Below are 22,863 nucleotides of genomic sequence, written 5' to 3' on the forward strand. Positions count from 1 at the left end.
GGTAGGGCTTTCAACATTGCTGTACCAAGGCTTTGGAACATTATATCCCAAAGCCTCACTGAAACTCTCCAAATCTTTAAGACCCAATTTAAAACTTCACACTAATATTATACACACTATTTTTTTCAACTGACTGATCCCCGTAAAGCTGTTGTCTCTGTATTATACTGTACATGCCTCATTTGTGTTTTGATCATGTATGTTTGCTCACATGCTGGATATTACTTTGTGCTAATTTCCGTTTTTGCTTATGCTTTGTAAAGCATCCTTGGGTCCTTGAAGGTGCTATATAAATAAAAACTTTTATGTCCGTATATATTATTATTACAATTTGTTTTTACAAAAGATTTAGTTGTTCTTGACAAGGTGTATTTTGCAGTAGTTATTGTCATTTTAACAAAATTGTATTGTTACCCTCATTGTGATGGGCTCTATGCCACTCTGTGTGGCTGTATATTGGCAGAGGTGATTGTAGGGACTCTGGGGGCCCTAGGCAAAAAATAAAATAAAAAATGTGGCCCTTCTGAATGCCCCCAACACACACCCCACAAATCTTTTTTATAACACAAACCATGTATTTCCCAAAAATAACAGGAACAAATCAAACAGAACAAATGCATTAAGCTATATTTAAAATGCACAAATATTAAATTCATGCAATAATACAAACATGTTAAAAGTGCACCTTGTAATTTAAAAAAAGTGCACTCAGGACTCCTTTTTCACTATTTCACAGCACACAGAATCACTTGACACTTATCCATAGTATGGGTCATCTGATATTATTAAAGAGATCTGACTGCTCTCTGATGTTGTGGTGGTGATGCCACTAGAGAGTGGTGTGGCCTCTTTCTCTCAATGAGGTGTCGATGTGATGAAAGTTATATATGTTGTGCTACTGATGATGTGTGAAGATCCTCTTCATCATGAGCAGAGCCGGATGCACTGGAAGTCCATGGAACTGCTAAATAAAGTAAATAATTATATACATTCAGATATCAGTAAATAATTACAGTATATACATACAGTACATACATTAAGATATAAGATACATTCAGAATGAATATTGTCCTTGTAACATAATTAGGTAAAATATTTTCGAGAGAATGCCATATTGATATCTATAATACCACATTGTGATACATTGAATTCACATTCGATATGTGCTTGTCTGGGGTGTTGTAAAGACTTCAGTAATGCTCTTAGAGAGCATTACTAGGTCATTACTTAAACTAATGAAGCATTAATTTTTGTAACTGGCAATGTGATCTCACAACCACACTTTTGGAACTACTGTTATTGCCTGGCTTCCCTGTCCTGTAGTTCCGCCTCTGTGTATTGGTTCTCGGGAAGCTTTTAGCGTCTGTTCCTACAGCTTTAATGGTCCCTTGGGGTATACAGGGTTTTGGCACTATTGAGCTGCCCAACATACTCTCCCTTATGGGTACATAATGTTGCAGTTTTATGATCAATATTTAGAACATATTGATAATTTATTCATATTATACTGTTATATGGGGTCAGTGTGACAGTTCATACAAGTTTGGGAAGAACAGGTGCTCTAGCTGTAATATTTTTACTCAAAAGCCCTCAAACTATTTTATGAAAGCTGCTACTGTTGACCAGTGGAGCATCTAGGTCATTAGTTTAAAACAATGGTCAAATAGAAAAATCTTTATTTATTATTATCTGTCATTATCACAATCATTTAGTTCCAAAATCAAATGCTGTTATTTTCCAAGGGGAAAACAAAACACCTTAAAAGGAGACCATACTTGTGCACTGTATTCCAAGTCCTCTGAAGCCATACAACAAATTTGGATGTAGGGTTTGGTTGGGGGTACAGATATTCCACTTACCTGGCATGGAAGAATCATCCACAAGTTTTACACAATCTCATTTACTTGTAAGTTTCTATGTGTGAGTTTCTAAAGACTAAAATGAAGCATGTTTGGCCATGGTTTAGTGTGCTTGTGTATGTGTGTGACTGTGTGTAGGTGGGGTTGAAGTGACAGTCCAGGCTTGACTAACTGGGTCTGATGTGGACATCATTGATTTCCTGTCCTCTGATAGGGAATGGAGACTAAAATCCTTTTCTTTACCCCTGCATTGGAAACCACCCTGTCAGTCTCAGTTTTACACTCCTTGAGCTGACTATTCTTGGCCTCATCTCCCCCTGCCATATACACTCACATAATCTTACAAAACTAAACACTCTCTAACACAAAGTAAATGTCAGTCAACATGCTTACAACAATCCCTACTACAGCAAAGTATAGATTCACGAACGCACGCGCACACACACACAAATAATGTTGTTCCAAAAAATGTGGTAACATAAACTTCATGTGGTAACATCTAAATGTACTGTTTTGTCAATTCAAGTCAAAATAATTATGCAAAAAGTTTATAAAAGGAGATGTTATATTGATTAATTAAACAACAAAATGGAAACATATATAGGTTAAATAATAAAAGGCCCAGACTTAAGCCTTTGGGGATGCCACAAGTTAGAACAGTGTTCTGGTGTTCTGTTGTGAAAATACAATTCAAGTTGACTCCAAGGACCCACATTGTCGGAGAAAATATTAAAAGGCCCCCATGAAGGCAATTAGATATTAAAAAGATATATCTAATATAAGATATTTCCTCTGATACTTCTACAGCAATGAGGACAAAGCTTGTTTTAAAAGTTTTTTTAATGAAAGAAACTACTAGCGTCAGATTAAAACAATTAATCATGATAAATTTGTGATTCCAGAAATGTCAAGAACTTTATATTCTTCATAAGAAGCAAGCTGTTGAAGGGAGATATAAATTTTTAGCATTTTCCGTAAATTGAATTATAATAATTATATAACATTTATAATAATCTACTTTATTTTAGAAAATATTTAGAGATCTTGAGGCCCCCAAGTTGGTCCCGACACTCTAGTTGAGATCCACTGATCTAGGGGATAGTGTGAGAGATTTATGTTACTGGTTTAACCCCAGCTCCAGTTATTCCAGTAAATGACATTTTTTCTCAGTCGCTTTGGTACCTTTCTCGAATCATCCTTAACATTTTCAAACCAGTAAATGCATTTGTACAAACCGCACCACGCAATGGATTACCTGCAAAAGCCTGTAACTTGCTCAAAATCGTTAGTTCATCTCTCAAAAGTAAACATTTATGTCAATGAACATATCAGTGCCATCAGAATCACAAGTTCTTGTGTCTTTGTTCACAAACAAGATAGTCAAAATGCTTAGCCATGTTGTCAATATAGCAGTGTACTCAGTCAGTATTTCCTGATGTAACCTATGGCCATGGTTTTGATGACAATGATTGAAAATTCACAAGGCTGCACTTTTTCTGTATGGCATATATCAATTTAACAGTACAAAGTTTCACATTATTATATGTGGGATATTGATTGCAAGAGTCTGGACAGAATTCATCAGTTCAGGACACAGTTACAAAATAAGTCTAATAGAAATGTATAGAACATATTCTTGAAACATTATGACAGCTGGTTCAACCATTTTGGATTTAATGACTTATGCAATGAACTAATGCCTAGATGTTTTGGGGAGTAAGACTATTCAACAGAGAACCAGTATAATATATTTTTATCAACATGACATAAGCTTTTGATAATGTAGGAAACAGCAGACAGTTGTACATAATCAATTGCACGAATGCACCAAAGCATTGGCAATTTGCTCAAACGAATAAGAAATTGCTTTTATGATGAGCAAAAGTTGCAAGAGGATGTGGATGTTAAACAAGTAGTTTTGAGAATTTCAATTATGATTTGAGAAATGTACCAAAGCGACTGAGAAAAACTATAAGCTAGGCAGCCTGCTAGGCTATGCCTGATCCATGGGAAACACAACCAGACAAAATCACAGTTTTGACTGCTGGTTCAGCTTTTCACTTGGTTATGGACAAAACGTGTGTTTTAATGGTAAACAAACCATTCCTGTGTGTGTGTGTGTGTGTGTGTGTGTGTGTTTTTTTTTTTTAGAAAGTACTCTTTAATCTACTCTATAATTATGCAGTTTGCATGAAAGTGCTACTTGGATGAAATCAAATCAACGTTTTCCTTTTATGTCTTTCTTTTTACCCAATATAGGGCCATGGTAAAAAAGGGTGTGTCCTTCCGGACAGCCACACCTAGCAACACGCTGATTTGGGACATCACCCTGGACACGGGCCCAGATGGAAGTGTTGGAGTAATCTGTCAGAGAAAGTCTAATGCAAATGGCAAAAGGTGAGTATGTCTGTTAGGGTAAATTCAATTATTTACTTTTAGAGGTAACTGCTGCATCTGATTGGACAGAAATAGCATACAATCACAGTTTAGAGTCTGAACTATATGTTTCATAATGGCTAACTACACAAACCTCATTGAACTCATACATGCATCTGTGCAATATTGTCTGGCATTGAGCCCTGCATGGATGTGCAGGTTTTGTTATACATGTATCAGTTTTTGGCTTAAGGGTGTGAGAGTCAAACAGGGGTGTGCGTGTGCCAGAATCCTGTTAGTGAAAGCTTGACCTGAAGTCACTCATTATTTTTAGTTAATGATGTGTCTGTAGTGGAGACAAAGACAACTGTACATATAGGTTGTGGTGTGGTAATGAGGGTTGCATAATTATTTTGAACAAGTAAATTTGATTACCACAATACAGTAAATCCATGCACAAAATGTAATAAGCCGATGTTTACTCTAAGCATTACAACCCACCCACAACAATACACTTTTTACTTAATTTACACAGTTTAGGGATAACTTGTACATTTTAAACTATTTTAATGTGTAGCACACAAATATGGGAATATCATTATATATAATATTATATGTGAGGTGAAAAATATTCCAGAGTTACAGATATTAAAACAATGATTTAAGCATTGTCAAAATTGTGTGATGTTTTTCTATTCTCAATGATGAGGATTGGGAATGTTTGTTGGACTTAATATGCTTAGAATTTATTGTCCAATCGTAATCCATTTTAACACAAGCTCATAATTTGCTCAAGCCCCATAGCAGTATTGTAATGTTGGCACAATTTAGGTATTTTCTGGTGTTTATGTATTCCACTATGAGTTTAAAGGAGATGATTGGTGAAAGTGATTTCTGAAGAAAGGATAACCCGTCAGTAATCTGTTTGTTTGTTTTGATCTGGATATTGTCCTTTTTCACTGTATTGAATTGTTTTTGTATATGTTTTAAGTAGTGATTTATGTAATCCATCGGAGGACTAACAAAACGATTTGTGGCAAGTAAACAAATAGATCATTCTGTTTGTTTGAGATGAAGAGATTTGTATCATACATAAATTAAGAAATTATATTGTTAGGTTTTTCTACCTTTCAGAAGTTTTCTGTGCTGATTTGTACAAGGACTTAAAAGAGCATATTGCTTTGGAAGGAAAACATGTGTTTGTACCAGTGTCAATTTCAATCTGTCTTTTTTAAATAATTGCACTTTTGGCTGCACAAACATACAGTATCCATGCACACACTTATAAACAAATATACCGTACAAAAGAGTGATCTGAACAATTTTTTTTTTTGGTTCATCCACAGAGCTTGAAAGCTGTGCATTTTAAAGCTGTAAGATTTGAAACAGATGCATTAGATTAGGGGTGATCCCATATCCTATTGAAAGTATTATGCAGCACACTGACAGGATTGCACTGCTAAGAGGTTAAAATTATATGGCTCGATGATTGCTGAAACTGTGATCCAACGAGCTGTGGATCTTTTAACCTGCTGTGGGCATTAGAATAGTTGACTGTCTTTTATAAAGTCAGACAAGGACAGTGTGTACAGGCAGGGTTGTGGGTGACCCCTTTTGGTAAAGGGCACAGAACTGATCTTCTGTTGCCTCAATTGACTTAAAAGTACTCATTTTAATTATTTTGAATAAAAGCATAGCAGCTTTGAAATGATGCTGTTGATAATAGTTTGGCCACAGAAGATGAAAAAGGTTTAGTGCAGTGGTTTTCAATGGGTGGGCTAGGGACTGCAGTATAGAATGCGAATAATAAAATATAGAATAATGGATAGTTAGTACAGCAAAATAAATAGTCTAATCAACTTTTAAAAAACACATTCCATTCTTTTGTTGTTGATGCCAAAGGCTGGGCAACCAATCAAACTCAATGGTATTTTGGTGAAAATTCATCACTTGATTGAAGCTAGCCAAAGACCACAAGCAACAAGGACAAGCAATTGTGTGAATAATTTTGCATATTGATGGAAATGTTTTTTATGTGCCTTTTTTAGCACCGTGTTAGGTTTCACATGATAAAGCATAGGTGTTTAGAGTATGGTTTTTGGTTTAGAGTTTGTTGTGAGATGTTTAATGGCACATTCTCTTACAGATTAAACAAACTCCAAGCCATTCTACAGATGGATTTTGAAGTGGAGGATGTCAGCAGTCAATCAGAGATTCAGGTGATCAAGTGGGAGTTGATGCTTCCTGATGATGTCAAAATGATGGGGGCATCAGAGGGAACCATGAGGATCTTCACCACTCAGAGGGATTTTCTAGGCCTAGCTCCTCTAGTTATGGTAGGTTATTCTTTAAAGATATTAAGAATCGTATAATTTTTTTTTTAACACTTAATCTGGGATTGGCCTGAAAAAAATATGAATAACTACAGTCTTGACCAACTCAAAATGGGTAGTTTTAAATCTTACAATGCATGTAGGCATTGTGACCAAAACTGAACAAGTGCTTTGAAATTTGCCAAAAAAAAAAAAAATACAAAATCAGAAGTGTTCCGTTTTGTTAATTTATGAATAATTTTGCAACGTACATAGTATTGTTATGGGTGAAATCTGAATAAGTAGCCATGTGTCATATGTTGTTGGAACGCTCTCAAAGAGTAGAATACAACCAGCTTATTTCTTTTACTCACAGACAAAACTATAGTGAGTAATAGCTAAGTAAATGTCTTTGACAAACAGTACATGGTACTTGTAAACAGGTGTTGCTTATTAGCCATGTTTTCACTTATAACTTCAGGAAAAATAAACTGAACATAAAATATTACTTAGAGGAGGGGATTCCTGTTGAAACAAGCCCACACACAATGTAATTGGATGCATAGATCATTAGATAAACCACCTAAATTTGAATGTGAACATAGCACATAATGTGCTATCTGGCTAAAACATGTTAGCTTTCCTGGATCAGATGACTTCATTGGAAATGATGTAGTACATGGCACTCTAAATCAACAGTATTAGGATTCAGATCGCTGCAACCAGAGTTGAAAGTCATCCAAATATGGGCAGAGAGGATTGTTCACTCTAATTACATTTGACTACTAGATAGCGCCAAGTACATGATACAGACTCGATGGCTCAAATGACACCGAATGTTGATGCATGCTTTGTAGAGGTCTACAACCTGGTGGGTTTTGGGCCAGGTTTGGGTCTGTTTTTCAAGTAGGATTTTGGGTTTGTGTTTGTAATTAATAAAAAAATAAACCAAACGTGATCCGCACACGCTCTCACTCATGCGCGAACAGACAAGTTAGGGGCCGTTCACACCAAAAGTGTTTTTGCGCACGTCTGTTCTGTTTTCCTATTGTTTAAACACATGCTGGATGAATGTCTTTGACATTTGCAACGCATCTCCCTTTTTCTTCAGTGGCCTCGGATAATGTTCAGGTTTCATTTTAAGTCCCATGCAGACAAAAGCAGTTTTTCAGAGCTACCTTATTTACACTTAGAGGATGTACAGTATAATGTAAAATAGGGGATGGACGATATGACCAACATCTTATATCACCACATCACTCATTTTATATCATGATAACGATATATATCATGATATAGTTACATTTTTTTTTTTTAAATCTGTAAAAACTGGTTTATAAATTATATAAATTTAATTTTCTTTTTAAATCCAGTAATTGAATTAAAAACTCATGAATCGTTTTCTCTTTATTTTGAAATTGACAAACTGTCAGAGTTAAAAAAGTAATTGGAGGTATTCAAAAAGTAGTAATCAACTTTACCACAATGCTAAATTTCACATTTCAGTCTGATGTTGTTTACTAGTATTATTATAATTATAAAACTTTCTTCAAGAAACTTGACATCTTCTGAAAGCAATGCTGCAATGGAAATAATTAATCTTATTCATGAATAAAAATGTCCTTCCTATCCTTGATAAAAGATTCATTTAGCTATTTTAAGTAATCTCTGTAGAAAATATTTGAATATCTGAAAGCAAAGCCGGTTTGTTTTCTAATATCTAACATCAGTCAAACTGAAATTTATTAAGGGTGATGATGTGTACTTAAACAATCTGTATGACAGATGACACATAATTGTTGATGCATGACACATTGTTTTAATTGTTTTCCTCGTCTGTGTAGTTAGAATGTCAGGCTCTCTCACCATTTGAGATGTTTGACTTCCTCCATATCACAAAACTTAAAATGGGTCACGCATGATTTGAGGTTTGTTGGTGATAGAGAGAAACCGGATTGAGTAGTGCCAGTGATCACAATTTGGAAGCCTGCTGGTGGGGACTCGTGTGCGACAATCACGTGATACACAGCTGCTTGTGTGAGATGAGAAGCATATTCAGAACACATGAAGAATGTAATTGAATTTGCTTTGGCGACCCAAAATTCACTGCTGAAAATTGTCAGTACCTGAAAAACCCTGTTTCTTCAATTCTCTCAGTCTCACGTGAAGCCGCACAGTCTTCCTCATTGATTTCTCCGACAGAATGTGTACCGCTTTCGTGTTACGTGCACATTTGAATGAGGTGCACATTTCTTGCCATGCGGTTTGCTATTTTGAGTTACCGCGATACAGATGATCATCCAAAATGTATACCGGTACCTTTTGCCAAAATGTTTTATCATGTATACCGGTATATCGCCAACCCTTAATCTCAAATCAGAAAATAAGATTTTTTTTTTGTGATTTTTCATAATCTATCTGTTATGATGTGAGGCAGAAGTGAAGGCAGACGAGAAGGTGCGGATCCAATCGCAGTTAACTTTTATTTAAACAAATAAACAAACAAACAAAGGAAAACCCGCAATGGGGAAAATAACATGAACAAAGAACTCAAAATAACAAGAACAACGAACTCGGGCAGGGAACACAGACCAGGAATATCAAGGTGACAATATCAAACATTCAACAATCGACCGGGAGTGAACAAAACGCAGGGCTTAAATACACAGGGAGTGATGACTGGATTGGACACAGGTGAGAACAATGAACCAAAATGGCCGTGCTGATGGCAGGTGGATGGTGGGAAATGTAGTTTAAGACAAGAACAGTGAAACACGGGCGGACAACAAGGAAAACGTGACATGGAGCATGAACAGTGACGGTGAAAAGGAAAACACGGAGTAGACAGGGAAACATGACATGAACGTGAATATAGAAACACAGAACAAAAGACAACAGTGAACATGACAGAATAAAAGAAACAACAACAAACCAAAACAGGAACTAAACTAAACTTCACAATAACAGTACAAAAAACAAAAGACAACAGGGAACATAACATAACCCCCTCAAAAGGACCGGATTCCAGACGGTCCTAAAGAAAACAACAAGAACAACAAAAAAAAATAAATGTCCAAGGGGTGAGGGATTAGGACAGGGGAAAAACAGACAGACCAAAGGGGGCACAATGGGTACAGGGACAGTCCAAGGAGGCACAAGGGGAAATCAGGCAGTCCACGGGGGCACAAGGGGCAATTAGGTAGTCCATGGGGGCATAAGGGGCAATTAGGCAGTCCACAGGGGCACAAGGGGCAATTAGGCAGTCCACGGGGCACAAGGGGCAATTAGGCAGTCCACGGGGCACAAAGGCAGTCCAGGGAGGTGGAGAGGGTAGACAGATAGACCATGGAGGCCGAGAGGGCAGGCAAGCAGTCTATGGGGGTGTGTCAAGGGACCAGGGTCAGGTGGCCGCAGAACAGAGGCCGGTTTAGATGGCCCGGGAGCTGGCCACTTGGCAAGGACAGGGACCGGGTCGGGGGCCTGGGAGGAGGCCACTGGGCAGGGACTGGGTCAGGAGGCCAGGGAAGAGGACTCAGGACAGGAACAGGGGCAGGAGGCCTGGGTGGAGGCCACAGGACGGGAACAGGGTCAGAAGCCCTGGGAGGAGGCCACAGGATAGAGGCCAGCTTCGGTGGCCTGGGAGGTGGTCGTGGGCCAATGGCCGGTTCAGGGGACCTGGGAGGTGTGGCCACTGGGGGAGCTGGCGGAGCCGCGTGAGGCGGAGCCAAGGAGGACCTCTGAGGCGGGCAGTCGAAGACTTGGGTGGCGGCGCCAGCAGGAGGCATAGGCAGGGCCGCAGGAGACCCTGGGGGCGGAGCAGAGGCAGGCAGAGCCATGGTGTACCCTGTGGGCTGAGCCGTAGAAGGCTTGGGAGGCGGCGCCGTGAAGGCTCAGGAGACGGAGCCGAGGGAGGCTCGGGAGGTGGAGCCGGGGAGGCGATGGCGTAGAAGGCTCAGAAGGCGGAGCTGAGGGAGGCTCAGGAGGCGGAGCCGAAGGAGGTTCTAGAGGCGGAGCCCTAGAAGGCTCTGGAGGCTCTGGAGGCGGAGCCGTAGGAGGCTCGGGGGGCGAAGCCCTGGAAAGCTCAGGAGGCAGAGCAGAGGGAGGCTCTGGAGGCTCAGGAGGCGGAGCTGAGGGCGGTGGCGCCGTAGACAGTTCTTGAGGCGGAGGCCTGGAAGGCTCCGGGGACGGAGCTGAGGAAGGCACAGGAGACGGAGCCAAGGAAGGCTCAGGAGACGGAGCCGCTGGAGGCTCTGGAGGCGGAGCCGCAGAAGGCTCTGGAGGCGGAGTCGCAGAAGGCTCCGGAGGCGGAGCCGCAGAAGGCTCCGGAGGCAGAGCCGTAGGAGGCTCTGGAGGAGGCGCGGAAGGCAGAGCCGTGGATGGCTCGAGAGGCTTGAAGGGTAGAGCCCTGGGAAGCTCGAGGGGCTTGAGAGGCGGAGCCCTGGAAGGCTCGAGGGGCTTGAGAGGCGAAGCCCTGGAAGGCTCGAGGGGCTTGAGAGGCGAAGCCCTGGAAGGCTTGAGAGGCTTGAGGGGCGGAGCCCTGGAAGGCTCGAGAGGCTTGAGGGGCGGAGCCCTGGAAGGCTCGAGAGGCGGAGCCATGGAAGGCTCGAGAGGCGGAGCCCTGGAAGGCTCGAGAGGCGGAGCCCTGGAAGGCTCGAGAGGCGGAGCCCTGGAAGGCTCGAGAGGCGGAGCCCTGGAAGGCTCGAGAGGCTTGAGGGGCGGAGCCCTGGGAGGCTCGAGAGGCTTGAGGGGCGGAGCCCTGGGAGGCTCGAGAGGCTTGAGGGCGGAGCCCTGGAAGGCTCGAGAGGCTTGAGGGGCGGAGCCCTGGGAGGCTCGAGAGGCTTGAGAGGCGGAGCCCTGGGAGGCTCGAGAGGCGAAGCCCTGGAAGGCTCGAGAGGCTTGAGGGGCGGAGCCCTGGGAGGCTCGAGAGGCTTGAGGGGTGGAGCCCTGGGAGGCTCGAGAGGCGGAGACCTGGGAGGCTCGGGAGGCTCGAGAGACGGAGCCCTGGGAGGCTCGAGAGACTTAAGAGGTGGAGCCCTGGAAAGCTCGGGAGGCGGAGCTCTGGAAAGCTCGGGAAACTCGGAAGGCGGAGCTCTGGAAAGCTCGGAAGGCGGAGCTCTGGAAAGCTCGGAAGGCGGAGCTCTGGAAAGCTCGGGAGGCGGAGCTCTGGAAAGCTCGGGAGGCGGAGCTCTGGAAAGCTCGGGAGGCGGAGCTCTGGAAAGCTCGGAAGGTGGAGCTCTGGAAAGCTCGGGAAACTCGGAAGGCGGAGCTCTGGAAAGCTCGGGAAACTCGGAAGGCGGAGCTCTGGAAAGCTCGGGAGGAGGAGCCCTGGAAGACTCGAGAGACTTGAGAGACTTGGGAGGCGGAACCCTAGGGGGCTCGAGAGGTGCTGGCTCTTGGACTGTCACGACCATTGGCACTGGCTCTTGGACGGTCATGGCTACTGGCACTGGCTCTTGGACGGTCAAGGCTTCTGGCACTGGCTCTTGGACGGTCAAGGCTTCTGGCACTGGCTCTTGGACGGTCATGGCTACTGGCACTGGCTCTTGGACGGTCAAGGCTTCTGGCACTGGCTCTTGGACGGTCAAGGCTTCTGGCACTGGCTCTTGGACGGTCACGGCTACTGGCACTGGCTCTTGGACGGTCATGGCTACTGGCGCTGGCTCAGGGACGGTCGAGGCCACAGGCGCTGGCTCAGGGACGGTCGAGGCCACAGGCGCTGGCTCAGGGACGGTCGAGGCCACAGGCGCTGGCTCAGGGACGGTCGAGGCCACAGGCACTGGCTCATTGACGTTTGAGGCTTGCGGCACTGGCTCATTGACGGTTGAGGCTTGCGGCACTGGCTCATTGACGGTTGAGGCTAGCGGCACTGGCTCATTGACGTCTGAGGCTAGCGGCACTGGCTCACTGACGTCTGAGGCTACAGGCTCTGGCTGGGTTACCGTGGTTGACGAGGATTCGGGCTCGCTCACGGTGACATGCGTGGGCTCTGGCTCGCAAATCGGGGCAGGCGCGGACCGGGAGGCGGAAGCCCGTCTTCTCTCCCTCCTCCGGGCAGACGAAGTGGGCCGCGCTGGCTCGTGGAAGGCGACTGGCGACGCTGGAACGCTGTCCCTGGTCGGCGTGACAGGGAGCGCCAGGGACGACTGGAGAGTCTCCGCTGTAGGTGGTGGGGTAGGGTCCTTCCTGGAAACGCCCACAGTGAACGGAGAGCCGCACAAATGTAGGGTCGCCTCCAGGAGGTCGCGGAGGGTCCAGCCGCTCGTAGTCAGAGGCAACCGCTCCTTCACCGAAGAGTTTAAGTTGTCTCGGAAGAAGACCACCAAGGCAGAGTCCGGGAAGTCGGTGAAGCTTGCCAACATAAGGAAGTCTCGAATGTGGTCTTCTAAGGGACGGTCCTCCTGACGCTAAACAGAGCAGCCGGTAGTTTGCCCGCAAGACTGCTGGATCCATTGTTTGGGTCGATTGTTCTGTTATGATGTGAGGCAGAAGTGAAGGCAGACGAGAAGGTGCGGATCCAATCGCAGTTAACTTTTATTTAAACAAATAAACAAACAAAGGAAAACCCGCAATGGGGAAAATAACATGAACAAAGAACTCAAAATAACAAGAACAACGAACTCGGGCAGGGAACACAGACCAGGAATATCAAGGTGACAATATCAAACATTCAACAATCGACCGGGAGTGAACAAAACGCAGGGCTTAAATACACAGGGAGTGATGACTGGATTGGACACAGGTGAGAACAATGAACCAAAATGGCCGTGCTGATGGCAGGTGGATGGTGGGAAATGTAGTTTAAGACAAGAACAGTGAAACACGGGGCGGACAACAAGGAAAACGTGACATGGAGCATGAACAGTGACGGGTGAAAAGGAAAACACGGAGTAGACAGGGAAACATGACATGAACGTGAATATAGAAACACAGAACAAAAGACAACAGTGAACATGACAGAATAAAAGAAACAACAACAAACCAAAACAGGAACTAAACTAAACTTCACAATAACAGTACAAAAAACAAAAGACAACAGGGAACATAACACTATCAATAATCAAGTTTTTTTTTACCCTATTTGTTTTTTGTGGAGTTATAAGCCTTTACTTATGGACATGCCACTGAAACAGGAAATCTTAAAAAAAAACTTCAGTACAGGGTTGTCTTTAGGACCAAGGGTTTGGTGTGATGCCAGAGGTTTGTGTAAGGTTTCAGGTGAAGTGTGCCTTGCTCAAGAGCACCAAAACAGTGGTCAGATACATAAGGACTTGTAAGAGCCCCTCTTTCTGGGGGAGCCTTCAAGTTTAGTTAAGAAATGCATAATGTGGCAGGATCTTGACATGGAGATAATAGGCTGTTCTGTTTGAATGAAAGTCAATGGAGAAGATGCTTCAGTATGCTGAATACACTGCTTTTGTGCAAAATTAATACACGTAATAAAATGACTCCCCATTTCAGTATGTTTTCATGACATTCATTTTGCAGTGGGCTATATTTAGTTTACTATGAAATAGTAATAATACTTTTTAAAATACTTTGCAGTACAATTACACACCAGGTTTAGTTAATTTTATGCCACAACCTATTTATTTCCATGGTATCCGCAAACTTTTACTAACTGTCGTAAAACTCTATAAGTAATTCAATGATGTCAGGGCCATGAAAACATCAAGAAAACCACTGGAGCCATGATGCAATAGTAGCACACATGCTCGCATGTTGGAGTTTTACTGAATTGCTCCTGTGTAGATGCAGTTTTGAGTCTGGCCTGTACCACGGGACAGAGCATCTTGTTTACCTACAGTAATGTAGTGGAATTTGCCAACTTCAAATTTTTTAATTACTGTTAGTTGAACCACTGTTCAACTTTTGTCTCTATCAAAAGATACAGCAAACTGTTTTACAGAGGTTTCTTTTTGAAGTCTTATCACTGTGTTATGAAAGACTGAATTGATCTAGCAGGATGCCAGGGGCTCAGGATCATTCCTGCGTTGTTAATGTGACAGGATTAATCTGCAAGACTGATAATGTTGACCTTTGGGTTGTGTCCAAACATGAGCAGATTTGGACATAATCAATCAGATGTTCTGTACCAGCTCTAATATACAGCTGGATGCCATCCCAAAATTCTGAAAAACAGCATAGGATATTGAATGGCCAAAAGACTATACAACTCTTCATAAGTTTGGCAGATCTGTTTTTGAAGGGTTGTGAGAGCTTTGAGAACCAAGCAATATCAAACAGGGCTTTGAGCAGGGCATTCTCAATAAGAATCTTGTCATTAAATACCCCCCAAAAAAACAAAAAACAGTTTGACAAGCACAGTTTTCTTTTCTCTGTTAATGGAAGCATAAGCGGTAGTTCTTGGAGCAAGACTCAGGATCATTAGACTTTGATTCAGTCAGGTATATCTTCCAATCACAATCCAGCCTCTGCTTTATAAGCTTGCACATATGTCTTTCATTGCTTGTAATGCCTCTGGTTTTCACCCCCCACTCCCCACCACCACCAGTTTAGGTCCTGTCCTGCCATAGGGGTAACCTCCTCTCACCCTGCTGTCTTCATCTTCTTGCAGGATCTGACAGTTCAAGCAAGTGTCTGAGCATTGAACCGTCAGATGGGGCTTAATCCAAATTATCTAAATATGTCTACATTTGTATTAATTGCAATCATCCCAAGTCTTTTCTAATAGATATGTATTTACAATCAAAAAAGAAAGTTGGGGTGGGACATATTGAAAGGCTTGTCCTTTTTAAATATCTAATAGCCATTAATTTTACAGCCCAGCAAAACCATGATTTGCTATTTGCGAGCAAGTCAATATTATGGGAGCATTCTAGAGAGCACTTGATTGGACAAAAACTTTGATGAGTCATCAGCAATTTTGGTCCTTTTTCCTAGAAGAGAAAGACTATATTTTAACTGCATATATCTGTTTACAGTATTAAGTTTATTTTTTAACTTGAATGAGTATACTAGCATGTTGTTGGAATCAAAGCTAACAGACATGGACTAAAACCCACAAATCTTTAAATTTGGTTGGGGATTTTTAAATAGCACAGCTGTGTGAGCCAACTTATGTTAAATTCCTTCTTTCTTTTATTGTAAAACAAAGTTGATATTTGCTTATTTTTAATGCATTACATAAAGTAAAATTAAGTATATTTCAATCCCTAATACCTGTTTCATTTATAATCTGTCAGCAGCAGGTTTCAGTGGTTTGCCTCATTAGACTGGAACATCAAGTTTCATTGTAGACAGTACTGGGACATTAGGTGTTGTCCCATAGAATAATCCTTTTTTACTCTTCATTTGTTCTCATCAAAAATTACTTTTGATTACATAAAGTTGTATCAGTCTAGATGCCATGCACTGAAGTGTGTCTCTGGCCCAGATTATGTAAAGTGATTGACACAGTTCATTCCACCCTAAAATCCACTCTTGTGTACCTTGGTGTGCTATTTATTTATTTATTTTGTTTACATGCAAATGATTTATTGCCACAGATGCTGAAAAATATATTGTGACTTTAAAGAACCCCATGGAATAGCTTGACGAGAGTGAGAGTTTTATTTACTGTCTTAATTTATTTCAACAGATTAAATGGGGTACATATCGAAGGACTCATCCCTTTTAAAAATAAAATATAGTCAGTATGCTTTTGTTGACGCTATTTGGTTGCAGGTGATACTAGGAGGACATTCTTATTCTAGAGAACATTTGATTGGACATACATCTGTCTAGCACAAAAAAAAAGTTTTTTTTATGCATATACTAGCATATAATATGCATGACCTCAAAGCTAATAGATGTGCACAAAAAACACAAACTGTTTTAACGACCAACATCTCACTTTGATCTTTGTTCCCTGTTTAGGATACAGAACTGTTGAACACTGCTGTGCTGACCGGTAAGAGGGTTACAGTTGGCATAAGAACCGTTGCTGTTGAACAGGATGGTTCTGTGACGGATGTCTCTGACTTTGCGGACTGCAGCTCCACAGATGAAGATGTTCTCAAGGTAGTGTGTGCACAAAAAGGCATGCACCAGTGTATAATAAACTCACGAACATACATTGAGAAAGCACAGGATATAATGTCAATTTCAATTACACATTGACTTGGAATATGGAATATAAACAAACAAAAACCGTGTTGATTAAAATGCAATTACAATGGATGTTTGGGATGTCATCTTTTTCCCTATAGACTTCAATTGTAAGTTTCATAACTGTCTACTGTCTTTTCTTTGTTTGAAAATAATTTGTTGGGGGTGAACAAATCCTTTAAGTTGTATTTTAATCAGAATATTTCTTTAAGATCTGGAAGCTGAATTAAGTCACATCTAGGTAATGTCAAACTCATTTTCTGTCCATGTTTGAGACAAAATGTAGTTTCCTTGGATGCATGTCATTTTAGGAGACAATCAAAGGTCTCTAAAGAAAATCTCAATGTCATCTCTTGTGTAAGAAACAGAAACAGGACAGAGAAGTAATTTGTGGCAGTAAGTCATTAAGCCACATATTGTCCTCTCTCAGGAGAGCTGTTCCTCTGGAAAGGACTTAATCTCACAGGACAGCTCAGAACCATGCTGTGACTACAGCCAAGTCAAGATACTTAAAAGAACTTTAACCATTTCTCAGTCAAGGGTGACAATGTTTTCTGGTCTTACTTGTTTGAATTACAGTACATAGAATTTCAGTTACTTTGATTTCCTCCAAGAGTAAAAACCCTTCCATAGTTACACATAGTTCCATGCTGTCATTACAGCAAAATAAACGCTGACAGCAGTGCATCCAAATTCCAATATTTTGTAAGTACTTAATTCGATGAAGAACTTACTTCTGAACAGTTGATAAGCACACACTACCTATAGTACTTACACAAAAGTGCCACCCAGCTCACAGTTCTCCATCATTTTAAATTCTCCATTAAACATTTTAATGGTCATTATATAGAAATATTGGACCGCATAATGCCACGATTGACCAATTAGAATAAACATTTTTAAGGCATCTTCTAATCCGTCCATCTATCTGCATTATCCATCATTACATCGGCCCATCACTCTCTCTTCGGGTTATGCATTTCTGTATTCATGCATATTCCCCATCCTTTAATCTTTGTCTTCAAACTTTCACTAAATGTAAACAAAAGCAGAACTGGCAACCATCTGGCTGCTTGGACTGCTGTATTATGTAGATTATACCTTCATCCTGCATTATTCTCAGGGTTATATGAATTATAGTCAACTTATAGTTGCAATGTGTATTTATTTCCCATCATTATCAGCATGTGATATCCTCACAAAGCTAAGAGCTAAAGTCTTCATTGTTTTTGTTTTTTTTATTGATCAGATATCTGTAAGCCTGAGAATCTGAAGCGGAGTATGTGAGTGGAGTGGAGCGGTAACAATTTCCCCTCCTCCCTCAAGGCATTCTTTAATCACTCTGCTCCACTCCGGGTTATTAATTTCCCGCTCCTCACTCGCTCCGTGCTCCTGGATTAGAGAAACCCCGCTTCGTGTTCGCTCCATGGCAAAATTAGCACCTAAATACCTCTCCACTCTAAAGTTATTTCAGTATGCTTTTTATTATCACAACCTTCCATGCAGAAGGTATATTAAATGAAAAATAAATACACAATACTAGAAGAAAAGCTACAATGTGCTTTATTAGAACACTATCATTAGCCCAAGAGTAAAGTAAATCATTTTTACAGCTTACTTTTGAAACATATCAGCATTCTCTGGGTTTGATCAATTAAATAAATTGCTAGATGAAAAAAAAAACTAAAACAAAACAATAAATTAAATCAAATTAATAAATTACCAGGAAAAAAACATTATTAGGCCTCTGTATTATTTTATGTCTAATGCGGAGTTCATTTTTTGAAATACTAGCGTTTGATTTTTTAAAGATTTTAAATCTTCCTCTATTCGCATTTGCTGAGCTTCTTCATCTGCAAATTTGTAATGTATAAATTATCCTACGGCACTAAAATACATTTAGATGGCAATCAATTAAATTCAAACTATGCAATATTAACATGTTGATTAGTTAAGTTGGTGTTTTACGTCCTTAAAAGTTCAATTCTATTTAATGCGGGACATAATAGCCTACAGTTAAGATTGTGATGCATTAGATTAGAATGATGATATGATTATTCAAAATATTTAATAGGGAATCTATATATATATATCCTGTTAACCTGCACCCCCACTCAGGGGCTCACAGCTGAAAATGACATACCTGAATTAAAATAAATATAGCTCCTGAGAACAGTGTACCACAGGCACAATTAAGGTCTCTTTGGAAAGAAGACACTTGGCACTCTACTAACTATCAATCAGAGTTGATTATGCTCAAACAAATAAAAAGTTATAAAAGTTGAAGTGCCTCATAAATAATGTGAACTTCAAAAAAGTTTTTATTATTTCATGTATAAATATATAAAAATAGACCTGGAGGAATCCAATTAGGTAAATAATTGAAAGCCACAAGTCTCATCAGTTTATATTTCAAATTTGAGGAAGATATAATGAAAATCGGGGTTCCTGCAAGCTTTTTTCCAAGACTATGTCAGTTCCCTTTCTCCCTCCCCCTGCCCGAGGCACATCCCCAGAAATGACATCCCCAAACTAAAATAATTGTAGTTACTGAACAATTTGCTCTACATGCACAATTTAGACACATTTAAAAAGAAGACACTTTGGAGTTTATTACCCAAATGTAAAAGTTGAAAAAACCTAAAAAATTTATAGAATTTAAAGTGTCTTGAAGATAATTTGTACTGCAAGTAACATTTCATTATTTTATGAAAAAATAAATGAAAACAAACCTGGAGGAATCCAGTTAGGTAATTGATTGAAAGCCACAAGTCTCATCAGTTTATATTTCACATTTGAGGAAGATATTATGAAAAATGAGATTTCTGCAATATTTTTTCCAAGACTATGTCCAGGTACCAAGAAGCCTCCTTGGATACCTCAAAAAGCAACCTAATGACCAAATGTTATGAAGGGTACTGCAAGCTATTTTAGTCATCATATACACTGTTCCATGCTTTTTCAATTATAAAATAATCCACACAACCATAAGACTTTATATAAGTGATTTATTTGCACAACAGAACAATAAAAATATAAGTAAAATATTATGAAATATTTAAAAAAATAAATGTATAAAAAATAACTGAATTTCTTTGCAACAGAAAAGGCAAAGAAAAAAATTCAAAAATGCTGTTGTCTCTGGCAAAATGCTAAGTCCTGTTTAGTCAGTGCTGGTCATGCCAAACGTCCTCGTCAGTTGAACAGTTCCACTTTTCTTTAGGGGTGCTTGGGGACACAGCGGGTATGGACTTGGTTTTTCTGCTGCTCTTTTTGCCTCTCCCTTTTACTGGTCGATTCAGGTCTAAAACAGCAAGTGCAGATCTTGAAGAATTTGAGAGCTTGCATCTCTTTTCTACTGGTTGGCTGGTGCTTGGATGCCACTCTTCATCTGAAGATTCAACTTGATGGCTGTTGCATGGGAAAGAATGGAAAGATAATTAGCACCGCATGTCAAGTAAATAATTCTGTATAGTTTTTATGTGGCTGGCCATTCAATCAACAATCAAACTGATGGGCAGTCGTTTTAGACAGCATGGCCAGTGATACAGACAGCATTCATATGGATGGTCAGACATAGAACCAACAATCACACTGATGGCCAGCCATCAGACAGGCCATTTGTTTTATAAGGTAAATGCATTGTGGTCTGAAAAGATGATGCTACTTTATTTCTATTTATTTCTATTTGTATATATTGGACAATTGTAAAGTTGTTTAGTTATTTCTGTAATTTTTCCTAGCACAAACACACTATATATATATATATATATATATATAGTGTGTGTGTGCTAGGAAAAAATACAGAAAAAATGTCAAGTCTATTTATATTTATAATGTATAGGACAATTGTACAGGTGTTTAGTTGTTTCTGTTTTTTTTTCCTAGCACACATACATTATATAGATATATAGTGTGTGTGTGCTAGGACAAAATGACAGAAACAACTAAACAACTGTACAATTATCCAATAAATACAAATATAAATAGATAAATAAATAAATACATATAAAGTAGCATTATCTTTTCAGACCACAATGCATTTACCTTATAAATCAAATGGGAAAACAAACACACACACACACTCTCTCTCTCTCTCTCTCTCTCTCTCTCACACACACACACACACACACACACACACACACACACACACACACACACACACACGTATAATGTGTGCATGTTACATAGCAACTCACCGATGTAAAATTGGACCATCTTTTCCGTCCTCAAGCATATCACCCTCGGCGCTGTCTTCACTCTCCTCAATTTCGTCATCGCTGCTTCGAGTGATCTCAAATAAAACATCTTCAGCAGAAAAAAAACTTCTTTTGACGATCCATTTGATGAGATAATCCGTCCAGTAAGTAAGACGCGAAAACAGATGTTTTCCGTCTTTTTACTATGGCTTGTTTGTTGTCAAATGACGGGGGTGTGGTCACAGCCTACGTCGCAGGTTAGCTCCTCAATAGAGAGTGGCTGATTCAAATAAATAAAAAAACATCTTGTTCGCGAGGAATTTAATCTTCCCGGGTATCGTTGGAATCGTGCACTGCTTGGCTACATTTTCTATCAGTCATATAATTTCAATTCTTTCATTGGCTTTCGTTGTAAAGACAAAATAATAGGATCAGCATATCATGACGTCAAAAAAACTGACCGCAGTGTTTGGATATTTTGACCTATATATTGCCTATCTTTGTATTTGTGTGTGTGTGTGCGGTCTTAATTTGTTCATTACACTCTAAGCAACACACACATATAACGTTCGGCTACCGGGAGTCTGTTTTTATGCATAATTTTATTGCATAACCGACAAGTATGATACTTCACCCTGAAGAAACTTCGATGTAAACAAAGGAACAACCATCGATGTTACAACGTTATTGTTTCTTTGGACTAAAAATGCTCTATGGGATGTTATTCAGTGGACTCTCACCTTTCCATTCAATCTGGAACTTTTAGCAGTGGATGCGTGTGTGGCTCGTTATTACGACACTACTGGTATGTACTCCGTTTTTGATTACGTGTGTTTTGATCTGTACTGCTTACATAAATGCAAGAAATACATTCGTTATAAGCTTTTCATCGAAAAACAGAGCTCTATCATCGATGCTTGAGGCTTACACCTTTAAAATGATATATAGTTTGCCAAGATTAATGATGTTCTTTCACGTTAAATCTATTCATAAACATGAAACTAGTGGGGGAAAAAAACTCTTCAGTGCGCTGGCGCACTGGCAAAGGTTAACAGGATATACACTCAAATACTCTGATCTGAAGTATCTGCTAAGCACTTAATCCAACAATTTACTCATAGGTTTACCTCCCTTTTACTTGATGCTATATGCTACCACCATCTTTTAAACAATACTACTCAGTCCTACTTTTAGAAACCAGGTGCACTGACTATTTTATCTCTCAGACTTGACAAGGTTTGCCAACTTTTCGCAGAGCGAATAAAGGACACTTGAGCATTTTGTTCAAATCAATATGGGACGGGTATCCCCCTTCAAGGGTTTTACTGTAGGACCGGATAAGTGAGGTCCAGATCTAGCGTTTCACCATCCGACAGATTTCCCCCTTGAGCATTTTTCCACTTCTACACAAAGCCGTACCATTTCGCCATCCGTCCCCCTCAAGCATCTTGAAGATTAAAAAAAGCTGTAATTTCAGTGTGGCCAACCCTATATTAGACCCAACAGTGAAAATAGAGTGTTCCTGAAATATTTACATAGGTGTTTGTGGTGATTGTTTAAACCAAAGACAAAATGGTTTTAAATATACTACATGGCCATAAGTACATTATGTGGTAACCCGCTTCAATTTAACAGGTTTGGTTGGACATTAATTCCAGTGAAGACAAATACCAATACAGCATACAATTAAATTGTACAGAATGTGTGCTTCCAACTTTGAGGCAACAGTTTGGGGAAGGGCACTTTTCTGTTCCAGCATTCAGACAATGCTTCCATGCACAAATTAAGTTTCATTAAGAAAAAACCTTTGGGATAAATTTTAATGCAGACTGCGAACCAGGCTCCATCAACAGCATTGCTGATTGACCTCACTGATGCTCTTGTGTCAAAACAAAACCAAATCCCCACAATCACGTTCCAACATCTAGTGTAAAGCCTTCCCAGAAGAGTGGAACAACTCTCTGTTAATTGCCATGGTTTTGAGATGAAATGCTCAAAAAGCACATATGG

At 40.3% G+C, this 22,863-nt stretch overlaps 1 protein-coding gene across 1 annotated transcript in view; it reads left to right on the plus strand.

Moving 5' to 3' along the window:
* Nucleotides 1-22,863, plus strand: part of LOC127621221 (transmembrane protein 132D-like) — a 44,584-nt gene that overhangs the window by 15,282 nt on the left and 6,439 nt on the right. The window contains exons 3-5 of the mRNA XM_052094728.1: nt 4,119-4,256; nt 6,382-6,571; nt 16,424-16,567. Of these exons, the coding sequence (XP_051950688.1) occupies nt 4,119-4,256; nt 6,382-6,571; nt 16,424-16,567 (472 nt within the window). The remainder of the gene's footprint in view (nt 1-4,118; nt 4,257-6,381; nt 6,572-16,423; nt 16,568-22,863) is intronic.

The sequence above is a fragment of the Xyrauchen texanus genome, chromosome 27, assembly GCF_025860055.1.
Source record: "Xyrauchen texanus isolate HMW12.3.18 chromosome 27, RBS_HiC_50CHRs, whole genome shotgun sequence".
NCBI lineage: Eukaryota > Metazoa > Chordata > Actinopteri > Cypriniformes > Catostomidae > Xyrauchen > Xyrauchen texanus.